The sequence below is a fragment of the Sitodiplosis mosellana genome, unplaced genomic scaffold, assembly GCF_009176505.1.
Source record: "Sitodiplosis mosellana isolate CC-2019 unplaced genomic scaffold, AAFC_SMos_1.0 Smas_scaffold_6191, whole genome shotgun sequence".
NCBI classification, from domain to species: domain Eukaryota; kingdom Metazoa; phylum Arthropoda; class Insecta; order Diptera; family Cecidomyiidae; genus Sitodiplosis; species Sitodiplosis mosellana.
Genome location: NW_022601432.1, coordinates 3,110,464 through 3,132,984, shown reverse-complemented (window position 1 = coordinate 3,132,984; position 22,521 = coordinate 3,110,464). Strand labels below are relative to the sequence as shown.

At 35.7% G+C, this 22,521-nt stretch overlaps 2 protein-coding genes and 1 long non-coding RNA gene across 36 annotated transcripts in view; 1 reads left to right on the top strand and 2 right to left on the bottom strand.

Moving 5' to 3' along the window:
- Positions 1-446: 446 nt before the first annotated feature.
- Positions 447-3,047, bottom strand: LOC129576500 (probable cytochrome P450 304a1; the record flags this gene model as incomplete). Its single annotated transcript, XM_055461704.1, is given in 8 exon segments — positions 447-627; positions 706-820; positions 1,133-1,283; positions 1,405-1,526; positions 1,614-1,786; positions 2,098-2,349; positions 2,467-2,632; positions 2,767-3,047. Coding segments are annotated over 7 exon segments (1,088 nt in total), but the record flags the coding sequence as incomplete, so codon positions are not given.
- Positions 3,048-5,415: 2,368 nt separating this feature from the next.
- The window catches only part of LOC129576891 (putative mediator of RNA polymerase II transcription subunit 26), a 41,927-nt gene continuing 24,821 nt past the window's right edge, over positions 5,416-22,521 (bottom strand). For 6 of the 34 annotated variants that reach the window (XM_055462951.1, XM_055462946.1, XM_055462943.1 and 3 more), the window contains 10 exons: positions 17,558-17,760; positions 15,895-16,089; positions 14,866-15,806; positions 14,716-14,741; positions 14,103-14,546; positions 13,755-13,995; positions 13,494-13,677; positions 6,902-8,545; positions 6,201-6,382; positions 5,416-6,017 (listed from right to left, as the gene is read on the bottom strand). In XM_055462951.1, coding sequence (XP_055318926.1) covers positions 5,888-6,017; positions 6,201-6,382; positions 6,902-8,545; positions 13,494-13,677; positions 13,755-13,995; positions 14,103-14,546; positions 14,716-14,741; positions 14,866-15,806; positions 15,895-16,089; positions 17,558-17,760 — 4,190 coding nt within the window. In that variant the 3' untranslated portion in view covers positions 5,416-5,887. Of the gene's footprint in view, positions 6,018-6,200; positions 6,383-6,536; positions 6,555-6,901; positions 8,546-13,493; positions 13,678-13,754; positions 13,996-14,102; positions 14,547-14,715; positions 14,742-14,865; positions 15,807-15,894; positions 16,090-17,557; positions 17,761-18,917; positions 19,546-19,579; positions 20,008-20,612; positions 21,174-21,197; positions 21,582-22,521 lie in introns of those variants that run through there. The other 28 variants (XM_055462950.1, XM_055462942.1, XM_055462941.1 and 25 more) reach the window with 21 other exon arrangements.
- LOC129576893 (uncharacterized) lies at positions 10,822-11,853 on the top strand. Its single transcript, XR_008688942.1, has 3 exons — positions 10,822-11,001; positions 11,185-11,265; positions 11,396-11,853. It is a non-coding gene; the product is annotated as an uncharacterized LOC129576893 (long non-coding RNA).

Here is a 22,521-nt window from a genome sequence, read left to right as displayed (position 1 = left end):
TGAGAGGTACCGAGATCAATGCTCGGCATCTCCAATTCTTTTTTTTTTCACCAACAATCAATTGTATGATACTTTTTGTGTTCTAGCCCATTTGGAATCATACATTTTGTTTGACCATAATTGAAATGAAAATACTCTAAATTTCCACGTATATAGATTTTCTTGGCTCAAGTATAAGCTTCGCATGTTCAATATGTAAACTAATCAAATGTCAAACACATTAATGTCATGAAGATAGCGATCGTCGTGTGAAAGCCGCTTTATATCAACTTGAAACTTGATCGCATTGAATTTTTTTTTGCTTTCTGCCTTCTCGAGTCATACATATGTTTTTATAGGCAAAAAGAAGTAAAAAAAAACATTCTACGCTTCAGTTATATCATGTTCAACGCATAATATGCTGTAAACCAACTGTAAAATCAACAAAAATTTAATGCGTTACTCACTTTGGACGATCATTGAGTGTTGGCAACCGACCGGATCCAACAACTCGGTCGACTTCATTTTGGCATTTTTTCAAGATTTCTGGCTGCATGCAAAAGCGTTGCATTAAAAATTGCACTTGTACCGCACTGCCTGCAAGTGACGGCAAGAAGGTGTCTGTACACAACATGATCATTTGTTTATCTAAAGTGGAATTTGCAAATATGAATTTTAATTAAAATAATGTCACGCAATAAATAATTTATTCTAAATCGGGCTTACAGCTATAAGTTGATTTTGGATCGCCTTTTGTTTCATCGATTTTTTTGAAGTATATGTCCATGAAATGACGTTCATGGTTTGGATCAAACGTTTTATATTGGTCATCACAAATCGCCTAATGACAACGGTATCACGAAAATTTTAAATTTGCAACCCATTTGAAAGAAAATGAAACGGTAAAAGTTTGATCATAAATTATGATGATCAGAGATGACATGGGCACTTCACAAGTGTGGACACTTGCTTTGGTGCGGCACCAAGAACTATTTTATACAAACATTTTTGAGAGATTTTGAATTTGATACAATTTTTATAAAACTCAAATTTATTCAATTCCGAATCAAAAAGTATTTAATAACCGAAAAAAATCGGAGTAGAAGTAAGTGCCGGCACCAGCTAAGTGCCTATGGCAGATCATAATAAATACCTTGATACTCTTGTACAATTTCATAGAAGTGTCTCTTAATAAGTCATATTCGGAAAATTTTGGAAACAGCTTTGGAATCCATGGGTTATAACTGAACATTCTGCCCCAGTCATCACTTTTTCTGGCGAACAGAAGTCCATGTTTACCAGCTCTGTTTCAATTTAAATCAAAATTTTGATTGAATAAATTATTCTCAAAGGACAAAAATTCTTCTGTAATGTCATGCTTTTCGGTGCAAAAAGCGAACATTTCATGGGAAAAGTATATCTTACTCATGTAGCAAATGCATTTTTTCTCGGGGGAAACGCTCATTCAGTATGGTTTTTGCAAAAAAATTACCCAATGTCGGCATAAAAATGTAGGGCATCAGAACACTGTCACCATTATGGTAATTCTAAATTGGGAATGGTAATCAAATTAAAAATAATTGCATTAGTTATAACTAATTGCAGTTAATTATAAAAAAAAAACTTCATTAAACCTTTTCAAAACTGTATTTTGGTCCGTTTTTAATTAAATCAATTAAATTCAAAATTTCATCATTTAATTCGGATTCGAGTTCATCTTGACGTCGACCGAAGCCAAAATCTCGCAGTATTCGCAAAGCAAAACGTCGTTGTTCATGCCACAGTGGGCCCTCGCTGAAGAAAAGTCCTGAAAATGTCTTCTCATTACAAATTTGCTCATATGATTTTCCTTGTTCATTGGTACGAACAACGGAATCATCGGGAATAAAAGGAAAATCTTAATGAAGTATACGCAAAAGCGGCATTTCATACTATGGCGTTTCAATTTGTTAAGCCACAATTACAAAAGCAATATGTCTGTCTTTTGCATGTGCCCGTTTCCAAGTGCCTGCTTTTACACACTACGCTAAGGTGTGATATGAATCATTTTTGCCTTTAAGTCTCAGGAATTTAACTAATTAATTGCACGAAGCAATCAATTTCGTGTGGTTGCATTACCTCTAATTTCAAAATCTGGATCTCGTATTTGTGCCAGTGCTAGCCCTGGTCTACCGTCTAACGCCTGATTATTAAGACACTCTTTAGCAGCGGCTGCTGTGTTTGCGACAATCGTTGGGAAATGTGCCGCATACATACCCAATACATCGGTTTTGTAATACTTGCACATCCATTCGACCGCTTTATGTAAATGCCGATAATTTAACAGCAACAGATATGGATACGCGCCAAGGATGGGCAATCGAGGTGGACCTTTTGGGGAAATCACACAAAAATCCATTTAAACTGTATATCACACACTTTTGCGGAATTGGCATTCCCTGCAGAATATCAGAAAAATCACAACAATTTTTGTGGCCTTAAATTTACCCGGTGGAAAATTGTTTGGTTTATGAAACATCCATTTGTAGATTTGATAAACAAGTAAGGCAATCCAAATGCCAACCAACACTACTGACACCATTTTTTCTTTAAATTTCACTCACTTCGCCAACCAGTTTGGATACACTGGGAATAAAATAGCCAGTCACAAGATCTTATATGGCGATCGAATACCGATTGATGTTTATAAGTGTTTTGATCAAAAACAACAAAAAAGTCATCAATCAAATTACAGTTTTGTACAGATAAACAACAAGGTTGTACAGTACACTGAGTCTCGATACTTACTGCCGCTGATAATTATGTCGAAAAAGATCAACTATATTGTTTAGGAAATAAATCGTTGAATGACAAGGAAATTGAAAAATCAATGCGACTTCCGATTTCGCTGTTTTTTTTTTCTTTCATTCTTCTGCTTGTCTCCGGTTATGCTTGTGTGCACAGAGCAAAAAATTAGTGTGTAGGCAGACGGCGATGTAGCTGATAGACGTCTGGGACGATTATTAATAAGTAATTTGAATCGTCTGATAATAGACTTTAGAACATTCGGAATGATTTGCAAGAATCGTTGAAATCGTCTGCGCTGCATTGAGCTGAACGTGTTTATTTTTTATTTCGTATTTGACCTTCATTCGTGATAAGCATTTTGATAAAAGCGTGTTAAGCTTTATAGATCCTTGTCTCACTGATTTTTTTTTTTTTGTATTTTAGAAATATCTGCTTTTTTCATTCGGTTTCATATGCGTCGCACAAATCCATTAATCAATCATTTAATTTCTTTTCATTTTTCAAGTCGATTCGAATAAAATGCGATAACAGAATTCTCCGTAGTTCAGAATTTAATATTATTAAGCAAGGATTCGTACAATCTATACGATATTATTGACTTGGTATAGCACACGTGGCGTCAAAATGCAACAGCCGCACTAAAAATCGCATGCATATTATATATGCTTTAGTTCTTGTGTTTCAATCACATGAAATAACAAAATAAACCACTTTTGTCGAATATGCCTTTTCAATTCGATTGATAACTACAAATTTGTATTCCCATTTGTCCTATTAATGGGATGAAAATGAAGAAAAAAACTATCCGATACACAATAAAAAGAATTACATTGGTAATCCCGAACTTTTCCGTACCGTTGGCATACGTTGTGCGTAGGTACTTTTGGTTATTTTTTTTGAATTTTCTTGAAATAAAGGCAGTGAAAATATAATAATAAAAATAAAGTGAAAAATCGGTCACTCTAACTAAAACTTCGACAATTTTGTATGAGAGGTACCCGTAAACCGATTCTCATTGGCTTTAAACTTTCTGATGTTTCATTTTTTGTAGAAAAAATAAGATTCCGAAAGTTTCATGTTGATCGCATTTGCAGAAGTTTGGTTTTTTGGCCACTAAATTTTTGTCGAAATTTTCTTGGAAAAAATTGTGGGCCAAAAACCAAACTTCTGCAAATGCGATCAACATGAAACTTTCAGAATCTTATTTTTTCTTCAAAAATAGAAACCTCAGAAAGTTTGAAGCCAATCAGAATCGATTAACGGGTACCTCCCATACAAAATTGTCCAAAAATCTGTAATTTTAGTCAAAATTTCAAAAAATTTGTATGGGAGGTACCCGTAAATCGATTCCGATTGGTTTCAAACTTTCAGAATCTTAATTTTCTTTCAAAAAATGAAATCTCAGGAAGTTTGAAGCCAATCGGAGTCGATTTACAGGTACCTCCCATACAAAAGTGTCAATTTTTTGAGGTTTTTCTTAGGGCAAGTACCCCAGGATCAAATCGAAAATGGCTCATCTTTTTTGCGAAAAAAGTTTTCGGGACCAATTCCTATACTTTCCCTTGACACGTTGTGTACGGAAAAGTAAAATGCAATCGAAAAGCGTGTTGCATAAATATTGTCATTTGTCATCGTAGAAAAATGAACTGATGTTCCATACCGATTTGTATACATGTAAACGTTTCACTTTCAAAGTCATAATATCAATTCGTATATGACGAGAGAGTTCATCGTTTATGAATCATATGCGTAAGTGATGACATCATTCTCGTTGAAGTACGTTGTTATATAAAAGTGCATATGGTGAGCACATTGTTTCGCTTTTATTTTATAAAATTGATAAAATGGTATCAAATTCCAGAGATGATTTATCAAATTCACATACAATTCTGATTAAAACGGAAAAAGTCCGAAATAATGAAAGAAAAAAAAAGTGTTCATTTCTTACAAGAGAGAAATTTTCTACGATAATTTATCGTAACTCATTGTTATCATTCTTTAGTTCTTAGTCGATATTCTATTTTAAAAACGAAAAAAAAGCAATGATAAAATTCATTCGCTGAGTTTATCGAACCGACTTTATTGTGAATGTTTTTGTTGCTCTTTCGATCTATCTCAATTTCAGATTCAGAAAAGATCGCCGAAATCTGTTGATGAAATTGCGTTCATTAGTACTATCAATGTAACGTTTTCAAGGCACTCAATTACCTACGTGTCCCACTAAATGTAACCCCATCGCTGATATTGATAAAAATCGGCGCGAATTCGTTGCGACAATTGAAATGACATCAATTTCAGTATACTTACCGATAATATGGGTATCGTCGTAACGTTTCATCATATTTACGACATATAGCATCGTTCGATTGTTTATTGATTTCATATTTTATGGTGTTTTTTCCAAGAAATAAACGGCAATATCAGGTGAAAGAAAGTAGCGACATAGTTTGTCGGTAAAATTAAAAACAATTCGAGTTTAGCTAAAATGATGTAATACCATTCGATCAGAGTTTAAATTCATTGATTTGTATTCAATTTTGCATTGAAATGTGAGTCAATGGTTGATTTTGGATCATACCTATAAGGTCCCAAAAAGAAAATACAACTAACATACATTTCTAATTGAATTCAAATTCAAAAGCAGCAGCATTTAGATGCAAAATGTATACTTTTATTTGACATAAAAATATCGTTAAGCCAATAATTCATTTTCACATGACGATTAGTCAACTTCACTAGCTAATTTATCATATACTATATAATGTAATATAACCATTGGTATACATAGATGTGTGATTGTAATACTATAAGTGCTGAATGTTTTTTTCCCTTGTTATTTTTCTGTTGTTGTTGTTGTATGGTGTATATAAACTAGTGCTATTTCATTCTGATGACTTTTTTTCTCTCTCTCTCTCTTGATACACTTCAAGTGGTGGTTAAAAATTGATTCGATATGATTTAATTTTGATCAAAGTGTAGAAAAAGCGAAATAAACACACTTTGAAATCTGTTATTTTTTCTTTGTTTTGTTTTTGCTATTCTGTTGTTTCTTTGCATTTAAAAATGATTATAAGGCCACTTTTGCAGTGTGGCCTGTTCCGCTTATTTGTTTTTTTTTTCTCTATTTTTTACGTAAATTTTCAAAAAATGCTATATTATTTTTCAAAATCCCTGGCACCAATACCGGACTAGATGGACGTTCAGGGCTTAAGCGACCGTCTTTTTCATTGTTGCTGTCATCCGTTGCATTCCTGAGCACAAAAGAAATTGAAAAAAAAAACAATATAAAATCAAATGAATTGAACAGAAATGAATAGAAAGAAAGGTTGAAATGAATTTCGATTGAGATTGTGTTTGGATGATGAATTTCGGTATGACATTTAAATTTCAATATCATAAAATTTTATAACCAAATAAAATTTCGCTATATGTACCTTAATTCTTCACGGAATTTCGTTGATAAACTGCGGGCTGTGATGCTGTAGCCGGGTGCAACTGGATTATAGGCATGATTGAAATTCGGCACATATGTTGGCGACGATGGATCGTTGCCATTCTGGTCTTTCACATTGATATCATTGTTATTGGGGCCATTGTATGAATTGCGCCAAACCATCTGAAGAAGAAAAGAAGAAGTAAAAAAAAACCATCAACTCAATACACACAAACACATTACTATTTAATTCATTCATATTCCGTTTAAAAGTGATCTCTTTTTTTTATGATATATATATATATAGATATATCAACTCGCGGCGTATTTAATTTACCTGATTTGTAAGTTTTCTCTTTCAAGTGAGGCAAAGTGAAGAGCAAACAAAAGTACGAATCAAGATTATAAAGAAAAATTAAACCAAAAATTAATTCAATTAGATTTGTAATTGAAATGTAAAATTGGCATTTGTAAATGATTGCAGATGCATGACTATTTCAAGCCATATGGCTTCTCCACTCGATACGACTCCAGAAGAAAAAAAAAATAAAACAATCGAGTGGAATGGATTCATGAAACGCACGATGCGTTCGTTCACAAATAAAATTTTTTTGCAACATTTAGCTAATTAAGTGCTGTCTATGGTGTGTTTATGAACAAGAGCAAGAAAAAGACGAAGCAAAACAATGAATGGTGACTTACTTTTGGGCGCTGCAGTTTTTCGGGTACGGTATTGGTATTATTTTTGGTTGAAAATGTTCGAGCAAGTGCTTTGACCGATGGCAAAGCCGAAATGACATCTTCTTCGATGACGGATTTTTCCTTATGCTCGTTCACTTGGACGATCACTTCGCTATTTCGTTCGAATGCTGCTTTCACATGGTTGTGTTCACAATGTTCATTTGATATGTGCTCAACGTATTGATCATCGGCCGCCGTAGCATAGTTGTCATTGTCATCATTTTTGGTAGTTGGCACATCGATGGCTGTTTCACGATCAGCCATGAAACAGTGAATTTCATCGTTTCCATTGTGATGTTGGTCATTCTGCGCATCCGTATAGTCATCATCGAATTCATCACTGATGTGATCACTGGCACTTACATTGACTAACACATCTTTCGTGTGTTCTGCGCACACGACAGGCTCTTCCGATTGTTGTTGTTCTTGCGATTGTTCGGTTTGCATTTCTGGTTTTTCTAATTCAAATTGTTGTTCGGACTCATGTTTGAGTTGCGCATGTTCTTGTTGCTGTTGTTCTTGATCTGGTTCTTCTTCTTGTGGTTTTTGTTCCACTGCTTCCTCCTCTTGTGGTTTTTCTAATACTTGGCACTGCGTTGTTGTGGCGACTACTTCTGCTGCTGCTGCTGCTTTGGCTGTTGTTGTTTCACTTTGTACAACACACACTTTACTTGACTCGCGTTCACTGTCCAGCAATTGTTCGGTTGCCGTGCCTAAGTCCTTATCACTGTCACCGCCACTGTTCACAACAATAGCAACCGTTGATGACTCAATTTCACTGAAAATGTCACCATTACTTTGTCGCTGTTGCTTCAATTCGTCGATAATTTTCGGATCTAAGCTCGTTCCAAATGCGTCATTCATCAATTGAACATCGGCCATTTTGAGTTTGCGCGGATTTCGATTCAAATGGATTGATTTCAATTTGGTTGGCGATCGTGGCGGTTTGCGTGTTTCGTTCGCGTTTTCCAATATACGACTGTTAAAGTGTTGGATGGTCGATTGAAGCGGCGAATCACTTCGTTCTTTTACGCTCCGAAATGTCGATGTGGTTGTTGTTGTTGTTGTTGTTGCTGTTGCTGTTATTTCGCTACAGCAATTGCCCAAATTATCAAACGTATTAATCGATTCACCACCGACGGGATTGCGTGATCTCTTTATTATATCGTGACGTAAAATTTTCGTTTCACGCTTATTCAAATCGTATACACGAACTGTAGCCGTACAATCCGACTCTTCGCTGACCGTTGTCGATAAACTGTCGTCGCAATGTGGCAATGATGATGATTGTTGTACGTGGCCAATGCTATCGTCGTCGGTTGCTGTCGTTTCCGAACCCAAACTTAATTTTGCGTACTCTTCAGCTGACACCGCTTCACTGTGTAGCAAATAATAGTCACGATCTTTGCTGCACAAATGATCTAATTTCGTTGCCTTGTCGAGAATTGGATCGTGTTCGTCCACTTGTATTGGTTGCGCTGTATGTAATGTGGTTGTTGCTATTTTTGTAGTTGAATGTGCCTCCGTGAATGAACCACCGCTATCGGACTGAATGCATGCGTTACTTTCTGTAGTCGATACCACTTCTATGTCGCCAACAAGCAACTGCAAAAATGACCGAAATTCATCGGTGAGCAGAAACAGAAACAGAAAGGAAAAAAAAGAGAAACGAAACAAAAGAATGAAAGAGAAAGAAGGGATGTGGAGATTATAGACACATATAATAGTAACGAAACCAGAAGAAAAAAAAAATAAAATAAACGATAAGAAATTCAAGAGAAAAAAATATGAAAAATGAATGATGAATAACAAAAGCAGTGACTATACACAAACGCCACACTCCAACCATACACACACACACACACACACACACACTCACTCACTCACATGCACACCGAATACAAAGTACGAGAGAGCAAGAGAATGAACGAGAGAGAGTGAGAGAGAGAAGAAAAACCAGTCAAATACATTGATAACGGCTGAAACGGTGCCTCAAAAACGAATGTGCTCCAATTGAAATATTAGAATTCGATAACTTGTTGCTGTTTTTTTTTTTACTTTCTTCACGTCGATTTGTATTATTAGTTTTTTTAGTCGTGTCTTTTGCTCACTTATTGTTCTACCGTTTATTTGTATCATACAGCAATGACACTGAACAACCAATTTTTTTTATATATATATTTATACAAAAATACGATTTTGTGCGTATTTACACAAATGACAAAAACCAACGCCCCAAATTATCGTGTTCTTGTTTCTCCTTCGACTCTTCATTCATATGTGTCTTTTCTTCTTCTGTTTTTTTTTCCCTCAATTTTTAACGAGTCTATTGTTCGGCTTTGTTTTCTTTTCTTTTCATCGACAACAGAGAGAAAAAATATGTATGCATATCGAGAGATGGTGGGAGAGAGAGAAAGAGATTAAACTCTGAGCAGATTCGATCACAATCACATATATGGAGAAAATATCGATACTTGCAAAATACACAAAACTCAAGTATGGACCATAGACGACAGATCTATGATGATGATGATATTGAGATTGCTATTTTTATCAATCGAAAAAACAATACGCACCCACACATACACACACTAAAATATTCAATTTACTTAAGATTCTCGCGACTAAAAGCAATTTGCATTAGTACGTTTGTTGTTTGGGTAAAATTTAAGACGAGCGCGATGCGAATGAAAAAAAAAGCGCTCGATCCAATTACAAGTCGTGCTTTTAACTAACGAACGTTTATTGTTCTTATCGGCCAGCCGCTTATTAGCGGCAGAAAATATTTTCAGTGTTGTTATTTTGCCTCCCTGCCCGCCACACTCATTAATCGATTATATTACATGAAAACGACCAGAACCAAAATGACCTTCAAATAAAAACCGAAACATGTTTAAACAGTCAAACGAAAACACACACACACACACACATACAGTGTTGCGCTATCAAATGCGACACTTATCACCGCTCGAATTGGCTGATAACGATAGTCGTAAATGTTGTGTATTTTATCGGAAAACCCCTGGCTATCGTTAACATGAAATGGGCTAATTTTGCTGAAATTCTCAACTCACTGCAAAACTATGCCAGCTATATATTGCAACCATAATGCCAATTTCAATGTTTATGTTTCCGTTGACAATATGTACAACTGGATACCTTGAGATTTTGAATGTAATTACCGAACAAATGGCCTTTTTGTTCAAGATCATCGTTGCCACATTCAATACATACATTAGAACTTCAGAGCTAAACCGTTTCAAACTATATACAATGGTTTAGCATATGGTTTTTACTGGCTCATCAGCTGAGATATGGCTTTACGTTTGACATAGAAAATCGGTCGCATTTGGGTGAGCAAACAAAAGAAATTTTGATTTGATACGGAGAAAAAGGAATCTTTCAGAATCTGGGTGTGAATGAGAACAGTATGCGATAAACGGGACTTCATGTAGCCATTTGGCACATTGTGTGTCAAAGTGATTAAAAATCAGAGTACAATATCCATGGTACAAACAGTTCAACGTTTTTTCTAACTTTGTTCTCAAAATTCGCAACGGAAGAGTCTTTTGTTTGACCGGTTGAATCGGTTGTTTCTTTTTGGATGAAAAAGAAAATGGAATCAATTCCAAAGACAAACTTTTTTTTTAAACGGTTTTACGTAAATTCGTTGTCATGAATTTTGAGCAAACATCCAATTCGGTTTTGTTATGTAGCAGCATGTGTATAGAAATTGTCTCGCCGATTGAATTGTTACGTTGTTGACTAATGACTGCTAATTTATCGCGTTTCACGACGAATATAATCAGTCGTCAATATATGGTATGAACACTTTTTCAAATTCAATTTTGTTTTTGTTTTCGATCGTTTTGTCGGTTTGAATTGGTTTTTTTTTCTCTTGATATTTCTTTCATCGCTATTGATTTTGTCTGATACGGTGTTTTTGCTATGAAATGTGCGGCTCATGCCGCTGAAATGTTAATGCCGTATTAATTGTTGAGCTCATACACGAGCAGCAATTTGTTTTTGTTAGAGAAATGTTTCATTTGGACGGTTGATCGGTAAGCATAAATATGGATACTTGGAAGTTCGAAATAAAAAAAACCACTGATAATCAAAATCAGTGACTGATCTTTCAACATACAGTGACACTGATTCGAATAAATTATGCAATTTCTACTGTGTATTTTTTATTATTTGCGTCTTATTTGCTGTTCATATCTGCAACTCTCAATTACCACCAGTTCGATGAAACGATAATTTCCAGTTGAGCACGTGATCACGTCGTTCCAATTGAAAATACGAATATAACAACCAAACACACGGTATATGATAATCAAAATCGATAATTTCTTTTATAGCCAATAAGTACCATTTATATTATGTCGAATGCATATTTAGTTGTTGTTAGTAAGAATTTTTTTCGGTTTTTTTTTTTACTCTGATTTTTTTTAGCGATTTTGAATTGCTGTAGTTAAACATGATAAATGGATGGATGAAATATGACTGAATATGGGAATGAAAATGTTTGTGTGTAAAAAGATGCACAACTTACCACAACAACGAAGGAAATAATATGATTTTTAAAAAAGAAACAAGCAATAACGAAAATGAGCTCGACAAAAACAAAAGTGCATAAGCAAGCAAAGGAAGGTAAATTTGAATGAGAGAGGAGGGGAGGTGTCAATCAGAAACGAAAGAATTTCTTACTAAAAACAACCAAATTTCTTTAATCAAATTATTATATTATTGTTTCTTATTTTTCTCTTTGTATTAACGATAACTTGACTTTTAATCATATAAATTCATTGTACAATGATTACAATTTTGGATCATTTTTTTCATTCACTGGTACTTAACTGGTAAAAATTTGTTTTTTTTTTCTACACTGCAACCAAGAATCTACTTTTTTAAAACCGAAAATTGTGTTTTTTTATTCTTCAAAGAAACTGGGTAAGAATTAAAATGTAGATTTTGTTTTTCGGTCCGTTGCTGTTGCCGTTAACGGTGTAATAAATGTTTATACTATGTGACTAGCCCAACCGATGTTTGTGTGCACTAAAATGGATTCCATTAGGTGATTATTGTCAAGGGAGAAACATAAAGCTTTGGTGGCTCATTTGCGTTTGAGATAGATATATAGGCTTATTTCACACAATTCTAAATACTAGTTGCGAATGCGCTACTTACTGGAAGTCAAATCGAATTTTTGTGTTATTTCTCTCTCGTATTTTTTTTTTGTTTTGTTTGAGTGATGATTGAATACGCGGTTTTAATTCAATACACCGATAGAATACTCAAATAAAATGGAAACGAACCCAGAAAAAAAAAACGAAATACGTTACTACTTTGTAGCGAGGGAAAATGGCACAGTCTCTCTCTCATATAATCAACAACAACAAAAAAATATAATCGAAAAACGAGTTCACCACAACTCAGTTGCCACTTTCATACTAAAAACTAATGTATAAAGTAATACACACGACAAAATAAATCCATATCTTGAATTCATTTCGTTTCTCACTCTATCATTTTCACTCGTTTTCTCTCATTTTGCCGCTTCATGGATTCCACCGCTTAAATACAGCTTTCTGCACGTCGTTCAATACCATTCATCTATTTACAACTCTATATCAACCATACACACACACACACACTCCAACAATGTTCGTGGCAAAATGGCAAAGTGAATAAAACGAAGAGAGGAGAGAGAGAAAAAAAGAACACAACGTAACGTATAACAACTAAAAACATCCAGCTAATACAGTTGTTTAAACGAAACTGAACTTTGTGCAGAAAAAAGAAGAAGAAGAACGAATCATAAAAACATGATACGAGCGCAAGCTAAACAAATGGCCACGCTAGCTAGATGTTTTTGTTTGTAGCAAGCGAACGAGTGAGCGAGCGAGTTAACGAGCGAACGAATAACAGAGCAGTACCAGGCAATAGAATTAAGTTAGAAACGACCAGAACAACAACTAAAAAAAACAACAATGTCGAGAGTGCAAAGTGGATGACAGTATGACACAGTATATATTGGGATGTGTGGAATATTTTAGATCGGTGCGCCGGTTCAAACTTATGAATCCGTTGTTTGGTGCTCGCTGTACAATGGATTAATCACAAAGTTTCTGGTTCCTCTTCGGCTGCTGAAGCTACTTCGTCGAATATCACTGAGCAACGCATCACGTTCCAACTGTGCAAACGTTTGACGATGACCAACACCATCACCACCGTCACCATCAGCAGCACCTTGGCACGATGGTCGATGTTGTTGGTCGGCCGGTGATTTATGTGGTTTCTCATCTAGTCGACCCAATGTGCTTACCGATGACCATGAATCGCAATCATTGCGATTAAACCGTTTTCTTAAGCCATATGTTCGGACGGAGCATAAAGAATGCGATCGTTTCAGCAGTTGGGGCTCGTTTAAAAGCGATTGCATGACCGTTGTCGTTTCGTTCATTCGTCGTAATGTCATCGGCAAATGGGCGAAACGATATCTACATTGCCTTTCGCTACGATTACTGTAAAAGCTATCTAAATCACTCACACTATGGTTTTCATCATAGTCATTTTCCGGGGTGTTGCTGGTGACGCTGCCACGGCCGTCATTATAGTAGTTGTCATCATCGTCATCGTCGATGGTACGATGCCGGTTAAGATCGCCGCTCGTTCTTAGCGCTCGTGAGCCGGACGCTGTTTTTGAATCGTTTATATAATAATCTCGTCCGTATCTATCGAGAAGACAAACGAACGAAAATGAAAAAAAAAAAAACAAATCAATCGTCAAATACGATATTGACACACAAACCTTTCCGGATTCACTCGTTTTGCTCCCAGAACCACCTTAATGGGTTTGTCGCTTTGATTTGGGGTGCTTAATGGTTTACTTTCGATATTTGCTTCGAATTTTCCAGCCAACCGTTCAATATCCATGAATTTGGTATTCGACGATTGACTCAAACGGCGCTGCAATGCTTCCGCCGAATATGGGTTATTTGGAAGTTCAACGGCATTTCGCCATTTCATATGCTCGCGCTCGGCGATCGATCCTAGAAAAGAGATGAAGTCATTACGTTACGAACATTTCTCGTCAAATTCTTAAGACAAACAACGATTGGCCATTAATTATGACGTTTTTTTTGCTGTTGTTGTTTACCTGGTAAATCTCGAAAATCATGATCGAGTGATTGATTAGTGCTAATGGTACTGTTAGTTTGCAATTCGTTAGTTGTATTAATTGACTCGGTTTCTACTACATTTTCAGTGGTGCTACAACTAAATTCACAAGTGCTAGTTTGTGAGGCACAATCCTGCGACCAATTTGTTTCAATTTGAGCGAACGGAAGAAACTGTGGTGTGCCCTCATTCGTTTTGTTTGCATCGATTTTCATGGCTTCCAAAGAATCTTGTTCAACGGTATCAAATGAATCGCCTTTAATTCCATCCTCACCAATTTGAGCACGATCTCGATCTGTTGCAGTAATTTCCAGTGAATCTTTGTATTCTTCGTTCAATTCGGATGCGGTTTTTTGGAGTAAACCCACTCTATCCACACTCGAAATGGTGTCGGTGGCCAGTGGGTATGCATGACTCGATTTACCTGAAAATTTGGTTTAGTATATGTGCAACAAACAACATGAATGGCTAGTAAAATTAGTTTCAAATCTTGGTTTTCGGTTAAAACTGACTAGTGTTAAAGTTACGGTGATTTGGTTAAACATTGACAGTGAGCAAACGAAAAATGGAAAGCAATTGTGAAATTAACTCACCAGTGAAACGGTTCACGTCCTCTAGGCTGGTTTGAAAAGTTAAAAAAAGTAAATTTTTAATCATTTGATAAGAAAATGGTTCTTTAGTTGAAAAAGAATTGATTTGGTATAGGAAGCGGATTTGAAATGCCAAAAAACTATAGCGCCCACCTTTGGTCAAATGCGTGCATTTTATCGAATGAATTGTTGTCATTTTTATTCAAAATTTCCACATTATTCGATTCATGATCTCGGTACTCTGTATCTTGATTATACGCTTCAAGTGAATCGAATTTGATGAGAAGATCAGCATTAGCCGTCATTTCATTGGACCCACTGTATGTGAATGTATGTTCAATGCTGTCGTCGGTAAAACGATTCATTCTTTTGGCTGGTATTGGTGATGGACGATCTTCGATTAGAATGAGGTTATTCTTTGCTTCTGAAATGGCAGGACTTTGACCGGTCAAAGACTGCTCAGAAACCAAACTATCGGGTTCAAGTAAATTAATTAAAGCCACTTTGCTCTGTTCAAAGGCGTTCATTTCATTTTTTCCACCAATCAGTGTTTTACTCTCAACTAAAACATGTGGTAAATCGTGTGCATTCGATGTGCCGTTATAATTTAGCTCCGTATCACTGTGCAATTCGCCCGGCAATGAATCGATATCGGAACCGTTTTCCGATAGATCGCTTATTTCTTCGGCGTTTCGATTTCCAATTAGGGTGGGACAATCCTGTCTCGGTGATGGTACTAACATTCCAACGGGCGATGAAGCTGATGCAATACTACTTGCCGAACCGCCACCACCGTTCATATAATTTCTCGATACAACTTTACGAAATAGCCAATTGTCCGAGAGTTCGTTGTAATTTGTTTCAAAGCCCGTGCTATTCGCGTAAATCGACTGAAACTCTTGTTCTATTTCATCGGAATCTTCGTCAGCGATATCAATTTCGTTATCGTTGAACTCAAAGTCGGGCAATGAAATTTTATGATTCTGTATGTAATCGCTTAATTCGCTACGTGCACTCGCCGATGCGGATGCTGATGACTGATAATTCTCTTTGCCCAATTTCTCACGGAATATTTCGTCAATAATATCAGCCGTCTGTTAAATGCCAGGAAAACGAATTACAATTAGATTCATTCGATGAGAAATGTGTGTGTTTTGCGTTTTAAAATAACGATGGGCTTACCTTCATTGACGGCGAACGATAACGTTCATTAAATGCACTACTGTATTCACTTTTCAAATCGGTTGAACTGCAACGCGAATTTAAAATGAAATTTTGATTCGTTTGATCAATATGGCAACTGCTATCTAAATCCGAGCCTCCTGAATGTATACCCGAGCTATTTTCGTATTTTTTATCGTTGTACGTTTCGACAATCTGTGGAAATTGAAAGTGAAATTGATTCGATTTTTTTCTATTTTATTTTCTGTTTAATTCAAATGCAGTAGAAAAATCTGATGACATGACAAAAATTGTATTGCTTGCATGCCAAACTATTGACCGTAACTGATTGCTAATGGAAAATGTATTTGCTAGTGGAAAAGTGGACGTTATGAGGGGAGAGGTTGGGAAGAGAAAAAAAAAGTACAATCCAAGTGAAGCCCTATGCGAGCGCATTCGTTAGTCGAATAGTATTTTTAGTGGAGTTTTTTTTTCACTATGCTTTTTCTTTCGATTTTTACTGCGAATCGATAGGTTACGACTCAAAACAAGGAAATTTGCATAGGTTTCCACATTACACACGCCGCTTCACATGATAAATAAACATACGTGAGTGTATTGGCATCGAATCGATGAATGCTTTCAAGTGTCGAGATGTCAAAAAGTTCATACGTTCATATAGATATGATTCATGCGCAATATATTAAATATGCTTCGTTGGATAATAACACCGAGTAATAATTGCAAGCAGGCTATTTTGCATATTCTGACTGTGAATCTCCATTTAATGAATGCCCCGAAAGCACAGAACGAGAGATACAGATAGAGGTAGAGAGATAGGGAGAGTGCGAGCCAGAATGAGAGAAAACGAGTGGAAAAGAGAAAGAGTGAGAGTGAGTGAGTAAGATAGAGATGATGAGTCGGGGAAATATAGAGAGAAATATCGACGGAAAACATACAGATAAATACTGATGTATTCTCTAATTTTGAAACAATTAAGACTGATTAGGTGAATTTGAGTTTGGAGTTAACTTTCATGGAATTTCCCTTTGAATATGTGTGCTACTATACAAATAATGCCATGAGTGGCAATCCATAGAGGCTAATGAATAGCTATGAACACTTCTCTATCTCGAAACATCTGTTTCATTTTATTTTATTTTATTCCATTCCATTCCGGAAAAGTCACAGGGTGTGTGTGTGTGTGTGTGTGTGTGCGTGTGTAATGCACCACCGTTGTGTTTGTGAATGCGATTGTCTGAATAAGTAATCTTTTGCAAACAAAATAAATGAGCAACAAGATAACGAAGAAGAGCAAAAACGAACGAGATAAGATAAAAAATGGAATCGTCTATTACTTCACGTTATTGTTTGCGTAAATTGAGAACACTGATGAAGAAATATTTAGTTTCCAAACCAATCGATTTGAATTCGCAGAATTTACTTTTTTTTAATATCTAATATAAAGAAGAAGTAGAAGAAAAAACACGACCCATTAATTAGAATGGATTGTTTCTTCAGCAAAAGAAAACAGAACGAAAGCAAACAAAACCAGAGTGGAAAAAGCAATAAGGATGAGTAATTGGAATGCTTGACGGTCAAATACTGTGTGACGATACCAAAATATCGACGATACAATCGAATAGTAAAATTTTCCGCAGAAGGCGACACCTGCCCTGATTACCTTATTGATTACCGCAGTGGCGAGTAAATCTTCATAGATTTTTGGCTCAAACGATGACTGAACTTGATTTGTGTCAACATCCAATCCCTTTTGGTTACAGAATTCCGGCAATTTGATAACCTCTTGGACGATGGTGTGCACAATTTTTCGCAGGTTTTCATATGAAACGCCCGGATTTTTCTCGTGCTCTAATATGGGTAGATCTGTATAGAGTGAACAAAAGAACGTAATTCCATGTTAGTAACTTCTGAATACATTTGGATTCTTTTTGGACGGTTTGTGCTTTTGACTTTATCCCATTCAACTACAATGCATTTTTTTTTCATTCTACGAATCGATTCATGTAGTGTAAAATCAAGTGATGTGCATGTACAGTTTAAAGCTATAATTATTTATATATAACAACATTCCAATTAATACTAATTTATGTGCATTTCCTACATCAATATACACACGGGAATAACCGATAAACAACGAATTTCAGTAAACAAAACTATTGCTTGAATAGAATCTTCTCTTTTCGCTCTGAAATTTGCAGTAGGTAAAGAACGGTTTATTTTACGACGAACCAAATAGGTGAGTTCAATTTTGATTGATTCCTATTGGAGATGAATGAAAATCAATCAAAATTGAGCCAAATCTGGCTGCTGAGTCCTAGATACCAATTAATTCCCAGTTTTTTTTAGGAATTGAACTCAATTTCATCAGGAGTTGAGCTCAAATTTAAATGAAAAATAAAAATGGTGTGCGATTTAAATATTGATAAATTTAAGCAATGACACTTGTGTAAAATTTGAGACTAGGCAAAAATGAATGCTTGACATTTTATGAAATATTTGTTCAGCATTTTCCTAGCATCAAATACCTAGCAAAACGGAAATCGATGCCACAAAAGTGATAACAGAAAAATGAGAGAGAAAACAAAAACGAAGCGAGTAGCATTTAACGCAATGGACGCAATGCCTTGTTGCTTTTGTTGATGCATACTGAATAACGACCGACTTGAATTTACAATAAATAATGATGCACACAACATCGTAACATTATGTAATTGGAAGCCATAAGATTGGTGGCCATTGCTGTTGTTATTGTGGTTCCAGCCCCGCACTTTTTTATGCGTGCCAATTTTGATTATATGCATCGCATTTCTGTATTATAAAATCTTCTGTATGCAAAAATTTGTACACACATTTTTTTCAACGATTAATTATTTTTTTTTTGTTCATCTCCCACTTGTTATTTACACGCGTTATTTATGTGTTTTTTTGTCTCTATTGCATTTTTTTGTTGCGATGATGATTTTATAGAAAACGAAAAAAAATAGTGTTAAACATTTTTCTCTTTCCGTCTGTCACATTACCTAAAACGACCTCGATCCAGTGAAAAATTCCATACAGAGCAAATGCCAAAAATATATAAATGAATAGGATTAATTGCCATGTGAGTTCCATGTTTTTTTTTGTTGTTGCTGTTTTTGGTTATTTAACAAGTGGATTTAATGTGTGGCAAATAAATTGAATTTGCATTTGCTACCCGTGCAACCCAACTTTTGATGGTTTGGTGTTGTTTTTGTTGTTGTTGTTGGTTTTTTATTTAATTTCTTCTTTCACTTTTCTCCTTTATGGCATTAAAATTGACTTTTTGAACCCGATTCGATTACTTTCGTGCAACACATTTTTCTTTTATTTATAGCACTTTTTATCGATGATTGTTTGTTTTTTTTTTTGGTTTCTTTTCTTGAGTCTCACATATTTTCGCAACATATAATTGACATTGAATACACACGCGCACAACGTAAGCAAGTGTGTATCAACTGGTGGTGCTCAATGAATAAATCAATTAACCCGATATTTTATGGCAATGATATTAAAAAGCTATGGCAACACGGTGCGATGAAGAAACAGCAGCAGCAGCAGCAGAATCTAAATACGCGCGACGTACAAAAGTCAAGTTCATGAAAATTGAAAACTGAAATGAGATGCTGATGATGTGATATTGCATGATTTTGTTTAAGAATCTAACATTTGTTTCTTAAATATTCAATTTTTTGAATTCGATTATTCCATTCAAATGTTAAATTCGGTTGATATCATTCTGTCAGCTTTTCGTTGTTCCCTCCTTTCATTGATGGTCCTTCAAAACCATTATCGGCCCCATAAACAATCCAGTAACAACAACAAAAAAAACGTGGTAAACAATACAATTCACTTTTTTCGTGTATGTGATTCAAAAGTCGTGCCAATCAAAATGAACTTCGAATTGGTTTAATTTCGAACAATAGATTTTGACGAAGTTATCACGCGCAGAGAATTGATAATGTCACTTTTTCTTTAAATTTATTACATCCATTTGATTTGGCGTTGGATTTGGGTAATAAAATCGAAAAAAATTGAAACCGATAATCCTTCTTTCAATCAATCCACTGTGAACAATGGAGTGTGTCCTCATTTAAACTAAAACACTTTGGAATTTAGAGCAAATGTTACGGGGTTGACTTCGTCCGCCTGACGATGGTTACGTTGATAACACGTTCATACCACATGAATCTCGGATACTGTGTAAACAATGTGACACGGTTCTTGGTGAAACACTTTGTATTAAGATGGGTCATATGTGAACGGATGACGGTGAAACCGAAGCTATGCTCGAAATTTCTCGGATGTGAAATAGTGCAAAAGAATCGCGTAATCAGAACGAAAGCAAAACAATGACCGGTCTTGGTCTATTAATTAACTGGCCAAACCGAAAAGAATATTGCAAACCGATATATTCAATCTAGTGCCGGTGTTTACATGCTACACCGTCAAATGACAAACTGAATCGTTTGTGATTTGGCAAAAACGATTGGAAAGCAGCGAAAATATTGCGATAGTGACAACATGACATGGATGCTTTTCAGCGCTAGATTGGATGCATTCGATATGCTCAATTTGAGACTCTCAACAACCCAAACTTCAAGATCTTTATCACATTGAATCTTAAATGAATTTTATTTGAAATAGCGGTGTTTTATGAAGTTTCAATAACAATCTCTCAACGAAATTCGCTTAAATACCCAAAATGAAATTCCGTTCGAACCACATGTGTTAACTGTTTCCACTGTCACTTTCATCTGATAACATCGCCAATATTAATTATCAATGTGGGTTTAATTGGTCGATTTTAAATTGAGCCGTGTACGTTCCATTGGAGATTTGTTGCAGCCAATCCAATAAAGTTGGCAACTCTTGATTTTGATTCAACTTGATAACAGTCTAGTGATAAAGTGTGGTTTGAGTTGGTGTGTGTGTGTGTGTGTGAAAACCAATTCCTATTGAGCTTTTATGGCTATTTCAATTGTATGACATCACTTTGTCCGTGGTTTAAGCCACGTTAAAAACATTTGCCACAATCGATTGCATGATTGCTTTGTGTTTTAAGCATTCGATTGATTGTCAATATTTGCAATGAGTCAAAGGGTTTTTTTCACGATCCCATGGTTTATGATTCTTAAGCGCCATTAAGACATAAACACACACACACACACATTACGAAGTGATTCCTAACAAATCCATCAAAATGGATTGTTTTCGGTTTGTTCGTTTTTTTTATGGGCGTCGATTGGTTTTAAAAGAGCTGCATCAGAACTTGTTTGAATTACTAATTAATACGACACAATTTTGATAAGGGAAATTAGAATGAATATTGTGAATTTTTCTTTTATTTTTCCACACTGAATCAGTCACATTTTAATGAGGTTATCCGCACAAAATCACCGATTTCGATCAGTTTCGTTTTCGCGGGCTGCACACACAATCGGTAGATATGGACCGTGTATTACATGCGCTAACTAAACCGCACGATTCGATAGAGCCGACTGATAAAATTGGCTTCAGATTGAGAATAAGTTTTTTTTCGCTCTCTCTCTCTCTCTCTCTCTGTTTGTTTCTTGTTCCAAGTCTCGAGAAGGTGAACATCAATAAACAACACATAACCGAAACACGAAACCCGTGTAGTAAGAATAAGTGGCGCGAACTGCGTAAGCACATTGATAGCGGCGATATCACGATAGCGAGGAGAGCGCGCGCGCGCGCCACAACGACATACCTGTGCCAACGCACACACACACACACACAGACGACCACCGTGTGCGATTTACTTTTTCGCTTTATTTGTTCGCTATTCTCGTCTGTTTTTGTTATTGTTGTCGCATGGTTGTTGTTTTTTTCGTTGTGAGAGTTGAAGTGGCCGTCTCTCTTCTGTATTTTTTCACCGGATCATAGTGAACACAGCACGTCAACGCACCGGTACATGTTGTGTCACTGGATTTTGTTTTAAATTTGATTAGATATAGCACAAACAATGGCAATGAATGGAATAGAAACGGTGGGAGAGAAGGAAAGGGAGAGAGAGCGGGAGAGAGTGAAAGAGATAGAAAAATGAAACATAGAACATGTACGAACGTATAGTATGTAACTGAGAAATGGAAACAAGACTAAAGTGAAGCCCTTCCGAAATGGCGCATTCTTTGGAAATAACATATTAAACGCTTCTGATTGATTTCGTTACGGCCATCACGGGTGGTAACCGTTGCTTTTTTTTCCATTTCTTCTTCCGTAGTAGTCGAAAGTTGATAGTAGTGTTAGAAAAGCGTCATTTCGCTGCCATGAACTGTGAATCGATTACTCAACACACACACACACCAATAAAGCACGAAATTTAACTTGTAGATTTATGGCTTTCGCTTAAATTTATCAAACACTACGAACAACAACAAAAAAAAAACGAGACAAGAAAAAAAAAACTTAATTTCCATACTTGCTGAATAAAACGAGAGTTGACACTTTACAATGAAAATACCAGTTCGTCGAAGTGTATAAAGTCACCGGGCGCGCTTATGTTCATTACGTGATTGCCATTAGACGGCTCACAAAACACACGGCACATTTAATGGTATATTACATAGCTTTTTTTTTTATTACGAA